Source organism: Dermatophagoides pteronyssinus, unplaced genomic scaffold (assembly GCF_027571235.1).
Source record: "Dermatophagoides pteronyssinus isolate colony J.1.1.1.1 unplaced genomic scaffold, Derpt_VIB-CSIC_2022.12 sq0004, whole genome shotgun sequence".
Classification (NCBI taxonomy): domain Eukaryota; kingdom Metazoa; phylum Arthropoda; class Arachnida; order Sarcoptiformes; family Pyroglyphidae; genus Dermatophagoides; species Dermatophagoides pteronyssinus.
In genome coordinates, this window is record NW_027461528.1 from 1,756,929 (window position 1) to 1,775,656 (window position 18,728).

At 27.6% G+C, this 18,728-nt stretch overlaps 7 protein-coding genes across 7 annotated transcripts in view; 2 read left to right on the forward strand and 5 right to left on the reverse strand.

Moving 5' to 3' along the window:
- The first annotated feature begins 211 nt into the window (after positions 1-211).
- On the forward strand, positions 212-1,519 carry LOC113798593 (hsp90 co-chaperone Cdc37-like). The gene has a single exon (XM_075819718.1). The coding sequence runs from the start codon at positions 348-350 to the stop codon at positions 1,485-1,487; it is 1,140 nt and encodes a 379-aa protein (XP_075675833.1). The 5' UTR covers positions 212-347; the 3' UTR covers positions 1,488-1,519.
- Positions 1,426-4,526, reverse strand: LOC113798592 (1-phosphatidylinositol 4,5-bisphosphate phosphodiesterase zeta-1-like). The gene is made up of 6 exons (XM_027349151.2): positions 3,935-4,526; positions 3,671-3,869; positions 3,506-3,603; positions 2,396-3,449; positions 2,248-2,335; positions 1,426-2,191 (listed from the first exon to the last, which is right to left on the reverse strand). Exons 1-6 carry the CDS (start codon positions 4,399-4,401, stop codon positions 1,509-1,511), a joined length of 2,589 nt encoding a protein of 862 aa, XP_027204952.2. The 5' UTR covers positions 4,402-4,526; the 3' UTR covers positions 1,426-1,508.
- Positions 4,527-5,075: 549 nt separating this feature from the next.
- On the forward strand, positions 5,076-6,109 carry scu (hydroxysteroid 17-beta dehydrogenase 10). The gene is made up of 2 exons (XM_027349135.2): positions 5,076-5,219; positions 5,285-6,109. The coding sequence occupies exons 1-2, from the start codon at positions 5,162-5,164 to the stop codon at positions 5,995-5,997; spliced, it is 771 nt and encodes a 256-aa protein (XP_027204936.2). The 5' UTR covers positions 5,076-5,161; the 3' UTR covers positions 5,998-6,109.
- LOC113798577 (uncharacterized) lies at positions 6,106-7,340 on the reverse strand. Its single transcript, XM_027349134.2, has 3 exons — positions 6,949-7,340; positions 6,583-6,873; positions 6,106-6,520 (listed from the first exon to the last, which is right to left on the reverse strand). Exons 1-3 carry the CDS (start codon positions 7,158-7,160, stop codon positions 6,217-6,219), a joined length of 807 nt encoding a protein of 268 aa, XP_027204935.2. The 5' UTR covers positions 7,161-7,340; the 3' UTR covers positions 6,106-6,216.
- A 1,482-nt stretch (positions 7,341-8,822) lies between these two features.
- LOC113798570 (uncharacterized) lies at positions 8,823-10,071 on the reverse strand. The gene is made up of 3 exons (XM_027349128.2): positions 9,638-10,071; positions 9,270-9,557; positions 8,823-9,202 (listed from the first exon to the last, which is right to left on the reverse strand). Exons 1-3 carry the CDS (start codon positions 9,862-9,864, stop codon positions 8,911-8,913), a joined length of 807 nt encoding a protein of 268 aa, XP_027204929.2. The 5' UTR covers positions 9,865-10,071; the 3' UTR covers positions 8,823-8,910.
- Positions 10,072-10,273: 202 nt separating this feature from the next.
- LOC113798579 (uncharacterized) lies at positions 10,274-11,459 on the reverse strand. The gene is made up of 3 exons (XM_027349136.2): positions 11,138-11,459; positions 10,782-11,060; positions 10,274-10,698 (listed from the first exon to the last, which is right to left on the reverse strand). The coding sequence occupies exons 1-3, from the start codon at positions 11,344-11,346 to the stop codon at positions 10,428-10,430; spliced, it is 759 nt and encodes a 252-aa protein (XP_027204937.2). The 5' UTR covers positions 11,347-11,459; the 3' UTR covers positions 10,274-10,427.
- A 2,240-nt stretch (positions 11,460-13,699) lies between these two features.
- Positions 13,700-18,728, reverse strand: part of LOC113798533 (uncharacterized) — a 45,643-nt gene continuing 40,614 nt past the window's right edge. Inside the window, exons 12-15 of the mRNA XM_075819464.1 lie at positions 17,012-18,195; positions 15,377-16,930; positions 14,518-14,568; positions 13,700-14,425 (exon numbers count right to left, since the gene is read on the reverse strand). Coding sequence (XP_075675579.1) covers positions 15,581-16,930; positions 17,012-18,195 — 2,534 coding nt within the window. The 3' untranslated portion in view covers positions 13,700-14,425; positions 14,518-14,568; positions 15,377-15,580. The remainder of the gene's footprint in view (positions 14,426-14,517; positions 14,569-15,376; positions 16,931-17,011; positions 18,196-18,728) is intronic.

The following is an 18,728-nucleotide window of genomic DNA, read 5'->3' on the forward strand; positions in this document are numbered from 1 at the left end:
TTATCATCATCATCGTTGTCGTCGTCAAGCAAAATCGAAAATCAAAGAATTTTACTGCAACACACACACACACACGCAAACACACTGTATTGTTCTATATAATTATATTATAGGGGAACAAACAAAATATTTTAAACAAACAAATTAAAAAAAATTGAAATAAAATCTTTTTTTTTCTTGAAAAAATTTAATTTCCATTTTCGATCGAATATCGATTATATAAAATTCCAAAGCAATTTAATTGTTTAGCATTATTATTATTTTTTTCCATTAGTTTTCAGTTATTGTTGACGTCAACGTTGATTAAAGTTAATTTTTGAAAAATCTAAACAAAACAACAACAAAAAATGGTCGATTATAGCCGTTGGAATCGTATTGAAATATCGGATGATGAAGATGATACACATCCAAATATTGATACTGGATCATTATTTCGTTGGCGACATCAAGCTCGTTTAGAACGAATGGAAAAACATCGTCAAACTAAAATCGATATTGATTGTCGTTTAGAAGAAATTCAACAAAAATTATCCAAATTTAATGTTAATGATAATGATGAGAAAAAAGAAGAAATTTTAATGGAAAAACAAAAACTTGAACAAGAACTTTGTGAATGGAATCGTATTGATCGTTTACAGCCATGGAATGTTGATACAATTAGTCATGATTCATGGAGTAAAACATTAATTAATAAAAATCAAAATAATGATAATGAAATTTATCGATCAACTAATGATGATGGTGACAATGATAAAGAAATAAGTGATGAACAAATGGATCAATATGCTAAACACGTTGAACAATATGAATCAATTATACGTGATTTTGCTTTTCATTCACGTTTCGATGATTCTAGAAGAATTTTGGTTGAAAATCCTAATATTGTTTGTCAACATTCATTGGATTATCTATCATTATGGTGTATACAGTTGAAGATTGAAGAACGTACTGCTTTACTTGAACATATTGTTCGTCAGGCTGTTTTGATACAATTAATTCTTGATTTAGCTAAAACGGTACGTGGTACAGATCCACGAGATTGTTTGCCAACATTTTTCAGTAAAGCACGTGAAAATTGGCAAAAATTCGAACAATTTTGGCAACAAGAAATTGAAGATTTTCATAAACGTATAGGAACAGCTGCAGAGATGCGAATCGAACGTGCCATTCAGGAACAATCGGAAAAACCTTCGACCGAAAAGCTAATTGGCCCCGGTGGTTTAGATGCACAAGAAGTATTTGATTCGTTACCGGAGCCATTACAACAATGTTTCATTAAACGTGATGTAGAATTGTTAAAAGAAACATTAAAACAGATGGATGATGATGAAGCAGAATATCATATGAAACGTTGTATTGATGCCGGTCTATGGTTAACTGAACGTCCAGAAGATGAGGATGAAAAACTTTTAAAACAACAACAAATTGAAATGGAAAATGAAAATTTTATTGAAAAAACTGAAAATAGTGATGATGATATTGAATAAATAAATTAAAATTCCTATAAATTAATAATCAATATGTAAAAATAGTTTTGTAAATCTAATTAAACGATAATTTTTATCATATAGTGGAACAAAACGATATCCTTTACGCATTGCTTTGAATGATATTAGATAATGAGCAAAAAAATTATCATGATTTGTTAATGTAAAATGTATGAATGTTAATTCAGGTTGATCAATCAGAAATTCAAATGTTTCATTCCATATTGGATTGAAACCATTACTAGTCGTATCGGTTGGTTGACGATATGTACGATTACTACCACAATAAACACGTGTGATAATTTTTAGCCGTACTTTTTGACATTCAAACATATTATGAAATGTATTCCAAAATTGACCACATAGAATTTTTATACGTAATTTTATTAATGGTGGATGTAAGTTCGATAGATTATTTGGATAATCATGACGAAGATGGTTCGGTTTCAATACATAACCACATTGACCATTTAATGAAAATAATGCATTATTCATAAACATTGGTAATGTTGAACGTTGATAATTCAATGCAACTAACTGTGCACCACAATTCCAATGATCCAATGGATTATAATTACTGGAATTTTGTCGCCAACCACTTGGATAAACACGTACCATATGATTTTTAGTAAATTGACGATATTCATCAAAATTTATTTCCAATGATTTACGTTCATCACGTGATATCATATGATTAATTTTAACTAAAAAAATCAATTAAACAATTAAAATCAGTTCAAAAATTACATTGAACACTTACATTCTTCAAGACATTTCTTTATCGAATAAAATTTTCTGGTTTCAAAATAATTAATGCATGATGAAAATGATTCATCCCAATGATGATCCTAAAACAAATTAATCAATCAGAAATCAATGATTGATATTAGGATTTTTTTTTGTCTTACCGAACTTCTTTTCAAAGCAATGCTTTCCGCACCACGTATTTCGTCATCATCATCATCGTCGTCATCATCATAAGCATTGAAATTATCGATATTTGAAATGACTCTTCGATTCATAAAGTTAGTTTGCCTCACTCTTATAATAGGTAATCTATATGATCTATCCAAATAACTTTCATCATCTTCTTCAACATCATTTTTAATGATAACCATCGGTTCATGACGTTGACGTTTTGAATAATTTAGATGTTGTATCTGTGTCATATGATTACGGCGATTATCATTTGACATGATATAGACATCCATAATTCCTAATGGTAATCGTGCATCAAAATCAGTTCCGGAAAGAAAATGTTCATTTAATGAACGATTTTTTGAACATTTTATGAAAATTTTTCCACGCATTTGTTCCGGTGATGGAAACTGGCAACAATCATCTGGAACTGGTTCAAGATATAGACGATCATTGAAAATTGTTCGCATTAAATGGGCAATACGGCGATGATTTTCTTGTTGTTTACAACGATTTTCAATCGATATGATCAATGGATAATCAGATTTTTCAAATGCAACACTGTTGATCGTTTCCAAAACACCTTGTAATTCAATTTTTTTTGTCAATGTATAACCATGATAGATAACAGGACGTGTTGTTCCCGGTCCATTTTCACCTACATCATCCCATAGATCAATCTCTATACAACGACAACCGGTCAATAAAATTTGTCTATACATTTCATAACTACTAGGTGATAATAATTGATCACCACTTAGATATGTATTATGTGATGATGCAATAAAATAATCGGTCATAGGACGTGTCATATCTTGGCAAACTTTTTTTTGATCATAATCAAATAATTCACACCATTTTGGTGATTCCATTAGATAATAAAAACCACGACGTGTAATAAATTGTTGTTCTTGAATTTTTTCACCAAATTTTTCCATTAATTCATCCAATTCCAATTCATCCGGCGATTCATGTTGTTCTTCAATCAAAAAATGAATTAATCCTTCACGAGATATTCGATCATCATCACCATGAATCGAGTATCTGTCGAATATATGAAAAAAAGTTCAAGTGAAAAAAGAATGAATCTTGAAACTTACTTGTTGAATAGAAAATTAAAATATGGACGGCAATCAAATTGATTGATTAGATCGAATAATTCAAATTTATTTTTCAATTTTAATTGATCATTCATTTCCTGATTTTTAAGCAAAAAAAATCCATCATAAAAAATTAAAAGATTGATATTAACATGGATGACATACCATAATTATCTGAAAATAACGCCTATCAAGTGTTAGATTTAAATTATGAAGAAATTTTTGAAATCTTCGTTGTAATCGATGATAATCGGTAACAATAATATTTTCTTCATTATTTAAAGTTTTTGTTTGATGACAAAACATATGTTTTACCTCTTTACCTTCTTTCAGAAGATATTTTCGATACAGAAATTCCAACATTCTATTAGATAAGAAAATCTTATTTATTAAACTAAACAACAAAGCAAAATGTAAAAAAAAATTTACTCCTGATGTGTTTCAAAACTATTCAGATGATTCAATTCGTTAATTTTTTCTTGCATTTCAGTCATTATAAGCTGTTTAAAAAGATCAATATTTTCCGTACAAAAATCCCAACTATAACATAATAATGGATGATCATCTCGCTTGATAATCAATGAAAATGATTGTAAATTTTTATCATCTGATAATTTGATCATTTTATGATCATAATTAGATTTATTCGATTTATTTTTTAATTTCGTTACAAATTCAATCCATGAATCTGTCATTTGTCCGATACGTATTTCTTTGATTTTTATCAATGGTATACGAATACGACGTTTAGACATCGATATGATAATATAATAATCTTGTTTAACAATTATATTTGCCGATTTCATTGTCATTTTTTTAACATTGATCAAGAAGAATTGTCGTTTTGTTCGACGATGATTTCGAAGCATTAAACGATTAAAACTGATGCTATTCATTGTAAGATGTTTTGATGATGATGATGATAAAAGACGTAGTGATTTTTTAAAAATAATTTAATAAAAATTTATCACCTGAGACAATAATTAGGAGTTTAAATAAATATGTATCGATTGATGGAATGAGTTATTTTTAAACATAGCTAAAAATTTTCATGCAATTAATTGTTTTAGTTGTGTTTTTTTATCAAATATTTTTTAAAAAACCAATCAAAACAGATAAGATAAAATATAATGATGATATTAAAAAAATTAATTTTTTTTCAATTAAATAAATTATTACCATAGTGATTTAGGATAAAGGAGAAAAAACTTCATTGAAAATTCGGATTGATTGGCGGTTTTTATCATATTCAAAAAAAAAAAAATAATAATCGAAGCTCCTCCTTTTTTAATGTATGGACAATTGTTTACAATTCAAAAATTCTTCAAAATTATCATCAATCAATGGTCTTCATTATTTTACATTTATTGTACACATGTGCAAATCGAAAATTTGCTGTGTGTTATTCTATTTCGGCTCGTTTACGACCATTTCGACTGATGATGATGCTTTAAAGCCACAAGCGCGTGTCTGTGTTATTGTTTATCATTTCGAAAACTGTGATCATCCAATTTATCATCATTTTTCGTATAAATTAACCAAATTGTAATACATGTACCCTAAAAATTTATCGTTTGTTTTATTTGTATAAAGTCATAAAATAAATCTGGATTGTTGTTTAATAAAAACTGTTTGAAATTGAAATAATAATAAAAAATGAGTGGTATACAATCGATTAAAGGAATGGTTGCATTGGTAACCGGTGGTGCATCGGGTATGTTAATCATCTGATTTTCTATATCATGATAAATTATCATTGTTATTCATTTGTTTGAATAGGTCTTGGCCGTGGTGTTGTTGATCGTTTAATACGACAAGGTGCAAAAGGTGTTGTTGCTTTGGATCGTAATCACGAAGAATCTAAATATGATAGTCCAAATGTATTGCCAATAACAGCAAGTGTAACCGAAGAAAGCGAAGTTCAAAGTGCATTGGATGCATGTAAAGACAAATTTGGACGTCTTGATGCTGTTATCAACTGTGCTGGTGTTGGTATGGCAAGACGTACCTATGATTTTCGTAAAAATCAAGCACATTCATTGGATGAATTTCAAATGGTTATTGAAATCAATTTGATAGGATCATTTAATGTATCTAGATTGGCTGCCGGTTTGATCGGTGCAAATGAATCGGTAAATGGTTTACGTGGTGTTATCATAAATACGGCATCGGTTGCTGCATTTGATGGCCAAATCGGTCAGATTGCATATTCGGCTAGTAAAGGTGGTATTGTAGCAATGACATTACCAATGGCACGTGATTTCGCTCCACATGGTATTCGTGTAATGACTATTGCACCCGGTTTATTTGATACACCATTATTAGCTGCATTACCGGAACCTGCACGTAAAGCATTAGCAGCAACGGTTCCATGTCCACCACGTTTAGGTCATGTTGATGAATATGCACATCTAGTACAATCTATTATTGAAAATCCAATGCTAAATGGTGAAGTTATCCGTTTGGATGGTGCTTTACGTATGCAACCTTGAATCAATTTCCACATTTAATTATAAAATTTATTTTTTTTAAAATAATCAAGTGTTGTTTATGTCCTTTTTATTTGGAAAAAAGCAATAAATGATAGAGATTTAGATAGATTTACAGATCAATAATGATTTAAAGCATTTCGTTTATTATTATTCAATTATTTAAAAAAATATTTACAAATTACATGATGAGTGTATTTGGGAAAAAAGTGACTTTTACTATTAAAAATTATTTGTACTATTGCCATTACCAATCGATTCAAACATAGCGATACTTGTGAAAAAAAATGAACGTAATTTTGGATCTAATAATCGTTGTGTTGTATTTGGATCGGTTTTAAATTGATTCAATGGTTTAAGATGATCACAACGATCAGTTTGTTCCGTATATTCACCACATGATACATTAATCATATCACCATTTAATGATTGTACAAGATTAGCAAATTCTTCAAGTCGTTCTGCAGTTGCACATGATAATTTAGATAAATGGTGATCAAAACATTTCATTAGATCGACAAAATAACTGAAAAAAAAATAAAATAATGAAATTACGATTAAATAATTTGAATCAAAATAAATACATACCAACAAGTATAATAGATTTTTTCACCATTCATTTTATATTGTATAAGATTACGTATTTTGGATAAAAATTGTGTTAAACATTTATCCTGATGTAAATAGGTATTTAAACAAGGTGCAATTGTTAATAATTTTTGTAAACGTTTAAGTTTACGTCGTCCACCACTATTACCACAATACATTTTCATTGTACGTTTATTACTATAGACAAATATTTTTGCCATATTTTGTACATCGGATGTATAACATTGTTTAGTAAATTTATCCAAACTATCTAAATGACGTCCAGTATCACTGTTTATTTATTTATTTTTTTAAATTGAAATAATGTTAATCGATGATTATAAATAAATTCAAATAATTACTTACTCGCAAAATTTTTTCACTTCTTCACGTTTGACCGGATATCGACGATCCGAACCAAACATATTTAATGCAATTGAATCTTGATCAACTTTCATCATACGTTTTTCATTACATTCAGGTTTGTCTACCATTAATGTTGCATTGGTAATCATTATGATCATCAAAACGATAATCAAAATGAAAAATGATGATAGATTTTTTATTATTAAACGCATAATTGACGCAATAGCAATAAAATCAAATTGAATTGATAAGAATTTTTCTTTGGAAGAAAAAAAAACAAACAAACAAACAAAAATAAAAAATTCAACCAATTGAATTGAATTGATGCAATGAAATTCAAATTAACAACATTTCATTTGGATGTTATTCTCTATATATAGATGATGATGATCAAATGTACCCGTGTGTAATGTATTCAAAAATTTCTAAAAGAATTCTTTGGAGAAAAAAGAGGAATACAAAATAAACAGGATGATTATATTGTGGATTTTTTTTCGAAAAAAATATTCATGAAAAGAAAAACAAGAAATCCAAAGACGACGATAACATCGAATGAGAATGTTGATGTAGAAATTCAAGATTTTTTTTGAATATTTATTTTGCTTTTCGGTTCGTAAATCAGAAACAAACAAACAAACAAACAACCAGTATAATATGAATGTTTTGGAAATTTTAAGTACCACTACTTATCAATCTTGTTTGACAATTTTTTATTTGTTTTGTTTTTTTTTCAGTTAATTGAGAAAAACGTAAATAATAATAATCAACATTATCATTATCGATGACCTTTTCATTATTTGGATGCAAAAAAAAGCAACAACAACAACAACAACAAAAAATTCATTTACAATTTTACTTTTGGTAGATATGGGAAAAACAAAAGTGAATAGTATCCTTCAGAGTTATTTTTTTCTTTCTCTCGAATCTGATTGAATATCAGTGTTGTGTATGATTCAAAAAATGACTTTACAATGTTTCAAGCAGGTTCTTGTAAATATTTTATTTTTTTTACAAACATATTTACACATGCAAACATGCACGTATCATTTATATGTTGGGTAATTATATGATTAAGATTTTGAAACAACAACAAAAAAAAAATCCAATGTTATTAGCATCCATGTTGAAAATTTTTATCATTAGAAATCAAATTAATGATGGTTTTTCGTCATTCGAAATGAACGAACAAAAAAAAAAATCACGGTCGTCATCATCATCATCGCTAAAAGCGAAAAGTTTTTCATTTTTTATTTTCTTCCGCTGATTCATGCATGGATAGTCATGGATGAATGCATGAGAAAAACAGCGAGAGAGAGAGAGAGGCGACAAAAAAACAATTGAATTATACGAATAGAATGGAACGGTCATTCATTAATTCAACATGTTAGAGAAGAAAACGAAAATGAATTCGATCAATGTCAAGGAATAAAGTGTGTGAATATACGAATTCTTTTTCCTTTAATCAAACTCAAATTCAAATCTGAAAAAAAATGTAAATAATGGTTAATGATCTTAATGATTTGTTTTAAAGGTTTTTTTGACATCGCTACAGAAAAAAAAGTCATTGATTTATAATCAGGGTTCAATCAAGATTTGATCGATAATGATGATTCATTCCGGAAATATAATTAGTTAAATGAAAAAACAAAAAAGAAGGAAAATTATTCATAAACAGAATCACTGAAAACATGATATTCAAGGATAATTTTTTTTTTGTATATGATCATCGATAATTGAAGAACTTATCATGTTCATATTACCATTACCAGAACAACTACCACCATTTATATTATTATAATTATCATTGATATCATTGAATGAGAAAAATAAATTCAATTCAACAACAATAATAACGTTAAAAGCCGTGGATCATGTTCTTGAATTATATTGTATTTTATTAATTATTTTTGATTTATAATTCAAAGTTTTTTTGTTTTGTTTTGTTTTGTTTAATGATAAAATTTAATTAATACTAGAATTATGTCCAATTGATTCAAGTAAATGAAGACCAATAAACACTAATGATTGTAATCGTGAATCCATATTCATTTTTGGATCAAATAATGATGAATTTAATTTTTTTTGATGATCACATTTATCGGATGTTTCATCAAATTCACCGCATAAAAATCGATGTGTATCACCACGTGATGATCGTAATAAATCTATAGCAAATTCACGATGTTGTTCATCATTGATACATGTTAAATCATTGATGAATTTTTCTTCACATTCAATCCAATCATTATAGTGACTAAGAAGAAAAAAGAAGCATTCGATAAGAATCCTGTCATTATCGTCACCCAAAAGAAAAAACTTACCAACAACTACGACGAATTTTTTCGTTATCATCACCATAATGAACCATTTGTTTAGTTTGATTTTTAAATTTAGCCAAACATTGAAAATCACGAATCTTTTGATTAATACAAGGTGCAACGGTAAATAATTTTGTCATCATTGATGTACGTTTATTACTACGTTTTGAACATAATAATTTTGTATTTTTTCTTATACTATAAATATAGATTTTAGCTACATGTCCAAGTTCACGTTCACAACATTGTTTCATATAATTTTCCATCAAATTGGTCATATTTTTTGTTTCACTATTTACAGGCAAACAAACGAAAACATAAACGTCAACAAAAAAAAAAATCGAAATTAGAAAATTATGAAAATATCATACCTGCAAAATTGTTCCAATTCAATCGGGTTTTTTGGAAAAAAACGTCCTCGTTTACCAACATTTGCTATACGTGATGCATAAAGATCAATTTCTTGTGCATATTTCATTGAACATTTAGATTTATTATTTGATATACATGCTGCTTGTGTTTGATGTTGATGATGATTTATATTATATAATATTATCATTGATATAATCAACAGAAATTGATTTGTAAAAAAATTCATGATTTTTTTCTTTTGATTTGAAATTTTAAAATAAAAATTATTCAAGTATGATAAGGATTGAATAAATGATAAGAAAAAAAAAGTTTTTTACGGATTTCAAGGGTTAGTACCTTGCTTTTATATCACTGTACTGAATATAATTTTTCTGCGTCTTCTTCTTCTTCGTCTTATTCATTACAAATTTCATTAAAATTTTTCCCCTCATCTCTCATCATCTCATTTCTTTACATCTTTTGAAGATGTTGATCAAAAAGTATCCAACAAGCACAGGTAGTTCTTTTTTTCTGTTTATTAAAGTTTTTATTAACGTAAAAAAATAAAACATTCAAAAGATAATGATCAAATTTTTATTGGGAACCTTCAAATCTTAAAACGTTTAAAAAACCAAAATCAAAGAGAGTGAGAGAGAAAAAATATAAAATAATTTATTGAATTAACTAAGCGAAAAATCAAATCAAATAACGTTTTTAATCCTTTCTTTTCCTTTTTCCGAATTTGATATGATTCTTGAATGGCAAAACGAGAAAATAAACATTTATTATAAATTAATTTTTTTTTTTAATTTAAGCTAATGATTCAAATAATTCTAATGCCGTAACCATAAATGAATTGAAACGTTTATCAACTTTTATTGATGAATTTTTTCGACTAAAATCCGGTTCACCAATTGTATCACAACGATCAGTATGTTCATTATAATCACCACAAGCAAAATTTAATGAATCTTCATTTACTGAACGTATTAAATCAATCCACATATCAAGACTATCTTGTTTCGAACATGATTGTTGTCCATAATAACTTTGTTCACATTTCAATAACTGTACATAATAGCTTTTTGTTATAATAAATGAAACAAAATGAGAAAACAATGAAATTTTCAAACGAATTTTTTCAACATACAAACAAAATCTTACCAGCACATAAAATTAATTTTATCTTTACCAATATTTAACGGTATTAAATCTTTTGTTTGATTAGTTACAATTGAAAGACATGGATCATTTGAAACAATACGATTACGACAGTCAGCATTTGATAACATTATTGAAAGACGACGATTTTTACGTCGTTGACACATTTGTCTTGTCATACGTTTTAAACCGAATAGAAACAATTTAGCAGTATTACCGATTTCAATGGAAAAACATTCATTTGCAAATTTTTCCGCTTCTTTGGTCATTTCAGATGTTTCACTAAAAGTGTTTGTGTGTAAACAAAATGGGAATCAAAGATTAACAAGAAAATTCAAAACCAAAACCAAAAAACTTACCGACAATATGATCGTACTTCATCAATATTTGTTGGAAATTTTCTTCCCCATCGACCGATGGTCATAATTTTTAACATATTACGATCTAATTTCATTAGATTTTCATCATTACAATGAGATTTTCTTTTATTCAATAGAAAATGTTTACAATCGATAAAATCAATAAAGATACAAACAAAACAAAAAACATTGAATATTTTAAAATGCATTGTTTTTTGCTTTTGTTCCAAGTAAAATCATCAAATAAAATGAATTTTAAAACAAAATTTTTTCTGTTTCAATCAAATATTTTCAATCAAAAAACATTAAAGGAAACATTTATATGGTAAATATTCAACAAAGTGAATGAAAAAAAAACAAATTCATTTTAAAAAGCATTTTTTTTATTGTTGTTTAATACAGGTTTTTTCTTCTTTTTTTTGTAATCAGAAGATAGTGTTTTTTTACTGGTACCTCCTGAATACGTAAATGTTTAGAAGAATGTAGAAAAAAAATACAAATTCTAAACATTCATTGATCATAATAATGATTATTGCAATATCATCATTATTGTCCATTATTCGAAATGATTAACATTACAAATCAGGTTGATAATTTTGTTGTTGTTGTGCATGGATAAAAGAACTTATGTGATGTATATTCATATTTTATTTCTTTTGAATTTTCTCAACAAAATATATTTTGATTTCAAATAAAAAAAAGTTGATATTTGTCGTAAAAAAGATCAGAAATATTTCGTACGATAACCTTGAATTCGTTTCATTATTTCTCACTGTTTTTTTTTGAAATATTCTCTGGTCTAAATGAAATTTTTTTCTCCGTTACAATGTTATTTCCTATTTTTTCCATTTATAAATGTCCATAAGATGATTGTGTTTTTATGAACGGCAAGCAAAAACATTTGTCAACATCATCATCATCATCAATGAAATAAATAAGAACTAACAATCAAACAAACAAACCAAACGATTCTATAGGAAAAAAATTCTGATAATTTATTACAAACGATTAATAATACACACGACAAATTTTTTCGATTCAAAAATTCCTTGAAAACATCGGTCAAATTTTATCATTATTATTGGATTATTATTGTTGTCGTTGAATCCAAATTGAATTTTATGTTCCATTTTTTTTATGGATAATTAATCTTTGTTTGTTGGTTTGTTTGGGTTGATTGATTCGGAAATTTTTATTTAATTCGGGAAAAGAAGAAATTAATAAATAATATCCATTTATCTATACAATTCTGTTTTTTTTTTTTTGAATTTAAACTTCATTTTCGATTCAATAGATGGCATCCATGTTACTAGAATAAAGAATTTTTATTCCATTTAAAATTTCAAAAATCGAAATCCTGTTATTCTTCTGATGATAATAATGTGTGTATATTCGAAGAAATTCAGTATGAAACAAAACAAAACAAACAAACCAAAATGTTTCGTGATTTTGTTTCATAAATTACATAATGTTAACCCAAAAATTATCAATCCATTAATCAAAAACAATATCAAGTTTGTGTGTGTGCGTGTTTTTCTGGTTCAATGGTATCATTATCAAGAATTCAAAGATAATATTATTTTTATTATATTACATTTTTTTTGGGGGGGGGGGATGGGGTTTTGTTCTGAAAACCTATAGATATTATTCAATTGAAGAAAAGAAAGTCACCACTTCTGGTTGGATTCTGTATACGGCGTTATTTTTTTCATTGGTAAGATGTTATCATCATGTACTCCACATGTGATAAATGAGTGCAATGAACGAAGTGTGTGTGTGTGTTGTGAATCATTTTTGAATGACTAGATTTAATTTTTTATTTTATAACTGAAAAATGTGACTAACACAAAAAAAGAGATGAATGGATATTGTAGAATTAAAAGAAATTATCCACACATATTTCAATTTGCGGAAAACATTGATGATTTGTTTTGGAGAGCTTTGAAATGATGGCGATGATCATTATGAAAAGCTGTAAAAAAACAACAACAACAACAACAAAAACAGCAAACCTTGCGCTTCGTTGATTTTCATTTCATTTTGTTTCATTTTTTCCATTTATTATATCGAAAGAAACAACTACAAAAAACAAAAAAATAGAGTTAAATGGAAATGCAATTTGTTTGTTTGTTTGGGTAAAAAAAGAATAGATTTTTTTTCTATTCGTGAATTCTCGACATTCAAGTTTTTTGGATGATCATATTTTTGGATTTGGATTTTTATGATGATGATGATTCGAGTGACAATGACAATTGAAAGTTTTATTTTCTCTTGTTATTGTTTTGTTTCGGGAATCAAATGTTTACTGAGTTTGTTTGCATTTATAATAAATTTTCTTTAATGAGATAGAAGAATTTTTTATTTATTTTATTTTCGTTTGCGTTTGCGTTTGTATTCCGGGTTAAACGCATATATGATCATCATGCAGAAATTAAACAAAGTGATTTTTGATTTTTATTTTCAACTGTAAACGAGAAAAAAAGGGTGGCTAAAAATCCGTGGTTAACCAAGTGTGTAACTCTGATTATTTTTGATTTTCAAAAAGTTTTTAACAAAAAAAAATTGAAAATTTTTGTTTTCAATGATTAATATTCATCATATTCTTGAATGAACAAAATGAAAAAAAAAGATTTATTCGATTTGATAAAATTCGTTTATTTTTACATTCATATTCCATTAACCCTTTATGCTGTAATCATTAGAAAAGGCCACAGAATTTTTTGTTTTTGTTTACATCCATCATATCGATCAAAAAAATAAAAAATTTGCTAATTCATTTCAAACAAACAAACAAACAAACGAAAAAAATCGATTTCAATTTACAATCCAAAAAATTTTTTTTTTTTTGTGTGTTTAATTGATTCTTGCAAACAAAACAAAAAAACATAAAACAAAATTCTTAAATCGATTCTTGATGTAATTGTTTGTGTTGGATTTTTTGATTATTGCCAGCCAGTCAGTTTGCGATCTTATCTTTTGGTTTCGTTTTGTGTCACCGTGGTTTGTGGACAACCAAATATAAGGAAAATATTTGTTCAAAAAGATTTTAACAAGGATGTAAAAAAAAAAAATTCTGGTGATGTGACACAAACAATACAAAAAAAGAAAATTAAGAAGAAAAAAATCCCCAAAGGGATATCAATTAGAGTAGTGTTTGTATATTTGGAACCAAATCCAGAAAGCCAAACATTTTCTTTTCTTTTTTTGTCGACACCAGAATATTTGACCTTATTTCTTCCAGTCATTTTCTTCATTATTATTATTATTATCAACAGCCATTTTCTGTTCCTAAATAAATGAATTCAGTGATAAAGTCAATGGGAAAAACAAAAAATAAAGAATAAGACAAAAAAATACAAGACAACTATAAATGAACCTACCGTGGTCATCATCTGTGTAATCATTGTCATTATAATCATCATCATCATCATCTATGAGTGTAATGCAAACAACAAAGTAGCACCATAAAAAAAATCCATAATAAAGAAAGAAGAAAAAAAATCATTATCATCATTATTATTAACTCGTTCGCTACCAGCGCTTGAGAAACAAATCTTTAACCACAGCCCATTGAATTTTTTATAATAGAACTTTGAATGGCAATGATTTTAAAACCAACGCATATTTTTAAAAATAATTATATAAGAAATTTGAAAAAATCTAATCGATAAATAAATGTAAAATCTTAAACGACGAGTATTTGCATTTATGTAAAAACAAAAACGACGCAAATTTGATCAAATGTGAATACAAAAACCAAGCATATTCGATCTAATGTAAAAACAAAAACGACGCATTTTTGATCAAATGTGAATACAAAAACCAAGCATATTCGATCAAATGTAAAAACAAAAACGACGCAAATTCGATCAAATGTGAATACTAAAACCAAGCATATTTGCTTAAATGTAATACAAAAACGACGCATATTTGCGTCGTCGGGCTCAAAATAAAGAACTAAAACGACGCACATATGCGTCGCTGGTAGCGAACCTGTTAATTACTATTAAGCGAATGGAATAAGAGAAAAGTTGATTCGTTAGGGTGAGGAAATGATGTTTAAATTCCCTTAAGAAATTTCAAATGAAAGAATAATAAGAAGCTAAAACTAAAGAAAAACGGCATTCAGTATTATTAAAAAGACTAGAAAACTGAAAATACACTAAACACACTAAATACACTAGATTTCAAGTATCATCAGTATAAATAAATAAGAAAATAGAAAAAGAAATTCTTTACTTTATCATTTTTTTTCGGTTTTCATTATTTGATGATGGCGTGATATAATACCATTCATGAATTTCGCTAACACACAAACAGAAACAGAAACAAACATATAAATATAAATCAAAATTGTTGTTGATGATGACCGCATCTTAAGATGTTGATTTCATTTCCATATTATTATCATTAGTTGCGTGATCATCATCATACAATGTTTTTTCAAACTTCTGAAATGGATTGATTACCGGCTAGATTATTATTAATAGTTGCTGTATTTGTATTTGCAGTAGTAAACATTAAAGATGATGATGATATTGGTTCTGTTTGTTGTTGTTGTTGTTGTTCAATATTAGAAAATGTTAAATATGATGACATTGATGTTGGTTGTAAATGTGGTGATATTGATGATGGTATAAGTTGTACATTACCACGATCAACAGCAAGATCAAGAAAACCAGATGTATTACCGGCGGGTTGATATAAAAATTCTGATGTTATTGTTGGTTGTTGTTGTTGTGATTGTTGAACTAATGGATTCAATATATTCATTGCTGATGATTGATGTTGTATCATCGATGTTGCCGGTGATGTTGATGATGATGGTGGTGGTGGTGGTGTTGATACAAAATCACGATAAATCATTAATGGATGATGTGGTTGTTGTTGTTGTTGTTGATAAAAATGATGATTATTTGATAAAATTGAATCCGATGGATGATGATTATTGGAACGAGTTTTATCCAATATAAAAACACCAGCAGTAGAATAATTATCTAATGGAAATGTTTCAGTAAAACTTGAATCAATAATTGTTGTTTTTTCACCATCAATTTTATCATCATTATCGATACAATGATCATGATTATCATCATCACTAAAATTATCATTCATTTTTCCTTGATCAAATAATGATGATGATGATTGATTTGATTGTTGTTGTTGTTGTTGTTGTCGTTGTTCTTGTAATTGTTGTTGATGTAATTCAATCAATTTATTACGTTTACGACGATATAAACAAAGACCAATTGCAATCGATAATAATGTTGAAAATGTTATTAATACAATAGTAAATATAATGATAATGATTAATACAAAACGATTTTGATTAGTTGTAGAATTTTGACCAAATTGATCAAGACCAAATTCATCACTTAATATATCTGAATCAATATCCGAATGATGATTATTATGATGTTTGTCATGATGATGTTGTTGATTTGATGATGATGATGATGATAGGGAAATTGTTGTAGCAAATGGACCATTATTAATTAGATTATGATGTGAATTTTGTTGTTGATGTAAATCTGCTTTACCAATTGGCATTGATGATGATGATGTTGATGATATTAATGAATTATCATTAATATCATCATATTCTGGATAATCAAAACTATTTATATCGGGCCAATCATCATCATATGATGGTAACGGTAAATGTGATGGCCATTCACTAAATGTATTCTGATAATGATTGTTATTATAATCATTATCATTACTATAATAGCCATTCATTCCGGATGTTGATGAAGTCGTTTTATTGTCATTCATTTTGACAATTAATCTAGTCTGTTAAATTATAAAGGATTAGAGAATTTGAAAAATGTATCATTTTGGTGAAAAAAAAATCTAAAAATTACAAAAACTTACTTGATCACTATAACCAAAATCATTCGAAACATAAATGATAGCTTCGTAAATAAAAGTTGGTCGTACATTTGATATTAAAAATATCGGTTCAATTGGATTAGTTTGATTAGCTGTGATAATGTTTTTTGTTTGTGGTGGTCGAATTTTTATATCTGTAATCAAATTTTCTGATCGATTACGATTATAATTTGATAATTCTTTCAGAATTAAATGAAATTTTAGATTACGATCGGCTATATCATCATTGTCATCATCATCATTGCCAATGCCAAACATTTTTCGATGAAATGTTGAATAATTTAAATGTTCACAACGAATCGATAATAATGATGTAATCAGGAATGTTGTCGTACAATTTGTAACTGAACGTGGAAGTTTTGGTTTATTTTTTGACATGGCTGTATTTTTCCATTGTGATGATGATGATGATTTTTGATGATGATTATTATCAAATGTTTTTAGCATCTGTTTATTTTCAATATCGTTGAAATTACCGTTGTTGGTTAGATTAAACAAACAAGGTTCATGACGATTTGAACCGAAAAAATTTTCAGCCCAACATTGATAAACACCAAAATCTTCGGATGAACGTGGTATAATTGTTAATTTTGATCGAACATCATTCGATGCTAATGTTATACGTCGATAATCATTAACATTATTAGGTCGCTGTTCATCATCATCATCATTGACATTTTCTTTTTTACTATCTTCTTCATCATCAGAATCCATATCGAGTAGATCGGCAATTTCATCATCAAACAGACGATTATTATTATTATGATCAGCATTTTTAGACAATGATGATGATTGAGATAATTTTTTTCGTAATTTTCTAAATTGATCTAAACGTTTCAATGGTATTCGTAATAATTTTCCATTTGAATTTATTGTCAATACAAAATGATCATTTGGTAATTGCCAATAAATCCATAATCGATCATCAATCATTATTGATGATGGCGATGATTGTTGTTGTTGTTGTTGTTTTATTGATGATGATGATGGCATTGTAGCATCAACTTGACAGAATAAATTTGCCGGATAATTGATTATTGAATCAATCTTTGTCACATGTGCGGATGGTGATAAAGTAGTCGTCGTTGATGAAGTCATCGACGATGGATTTTTCAATAATGATGATGATGATACTGAAGAGGATTTAAAGGCACATTTTGGTGGTCCTATATATCATTTAATACCAGGGGAGAAGAAAAAAAAATCATTGATGATCAAATTTCAACGTCTTTTTGATAACCTCATAATAAAAATAAAACGAGGAAATTTAAAAAGGGTTAAATTCGATGATGATAAATGAAATGGATGAACAAAATGGAAATTTTTTTCATTCATGCAAGAAAAAAGAAAGAAAATCTGAGAAAATGATTCCTCGGATTCCATTGTCATCATAATCATCATCATAATTTGTTCACCCACCAGAAAAAAAAACCTAAGAAAAGTAATGGATTTCAGTGTTGAAACAAATTATCATATACTAACCAACCAAACAAATAAAAAAAATAATAACCGCACGCTGCAAAATATAAACGAACACCCACAAACACACAGATATGTCATTGCCATATGCATAATACGGATGACGATGTGAAGCAAATTTGAATTCATAATTTAATATTTAACTTTCGTAATGAAATTGACTTATAACGGAAAATCAAAAAAAGAATATATGGCGTGTTATTGTCGATAAACTAAAAGT

Bases quoted from the DNA above. Each gene is read 5' to 3' on its own strand.
- LOC113798593 (XM_075819718.1), top strand. From the start codon at position 348: ATGGTCGATTATAGCCGTTGGAATCGTATTGAAATATCGGATGATGAA.
- LOC113798592 (XM_027349151.2), bottom strand. From the start codon at position 4,401: ATGAATAGCATCAGTTTTAATCGTTTAATGCTTCGAAATCATCGTCGA. The intron at 3,604-3,670 runs GTATGTCATCCA...CTTAAAAATCAG, and splicing joins GTTATTTTCAGATAATTATG to GAAATGAATGATCAATTAAA. The intron at 2,336-2,395 runs GTAAGACAAAAA...AATTTGTTTTAG, and splicing joins TTGCTTTGAAAAGAAGTTCG to GATCATCATTGGGATGAATC.
- scu (XM_027349135.2), top strand. From the start codon at position 5,162: ATGAGTGGTATACAATCGATTAAAGGAATGGTTGCATTGGTAACCGGT. The intron at 5,220-5,284 runs GTATGTTAATCA...TTGTTTGAATAG, and splicing joins GGTAACCGGTGGTGCATCGG to GTCTTGGCCGTGGTGTTGTT.
- LOC113798577 (XM_027349134.2), bottom strand. From the start codon at position 7,160: ATGCGTTTAATAATAAAAAATCTATCATCATTTTTCATTTTGATTATC. The intron at 6,874-6,948 runs GTAAGTAATTAT...ATAAATAAACAG, and splicing joins GAAGTGAAAAAATTTTGCGA to TGATACTGGACGTCATTTAG. The intron at 6,521-6,582 runs GTATGTATTTAT...TTTTTTTTTCAG, and splicing joins AAAATCTATTATACTTGTTG to TTATTTTGTCGATCTAATGA.
- LOC113798570 (XM_027349128.2), bottom strand. From the start codon at position 9,864: ATGAATTTTTTTACAAATCAATTTCTGTTGATTATATCAATGATAATA. The intron at 9,558-9,637 runs GTATGATATTTT...GCCTGTAAATAG, and splicing joins GAATTGGAACAATTTTGCAG to TGAAACAAAAAATATGACCA. The intron at 9,203-9,269 runs GTAAGTTTTTTC...TTTTCTTCTTAG, and splicing joins AAAATTCGTCGTAGTTGTTG to TCACTATAATGATTGGATTG.
- LOC113798579 (XM_027349136.2), bottom strand. From the start codon at position 11,346: ATGCATTTTAAAATATTCAATGTTTTTTGTTTTGTTTGTATCTTTATT. The intron at 11,061-11,137 runs GTAAGTTTTTTG...AAACACTTTTAG, and splicing joins GAAGTACGATCATATTGTCG to TGAAACATCTGAAATGACCA. The intron at 10,699-10,781 runs GTAAGATTTTGT...TATAACAAAAAG, and splicing joins AAAATTAATTTTATGTGCTG to CTATTATGTACAGTTATTGA.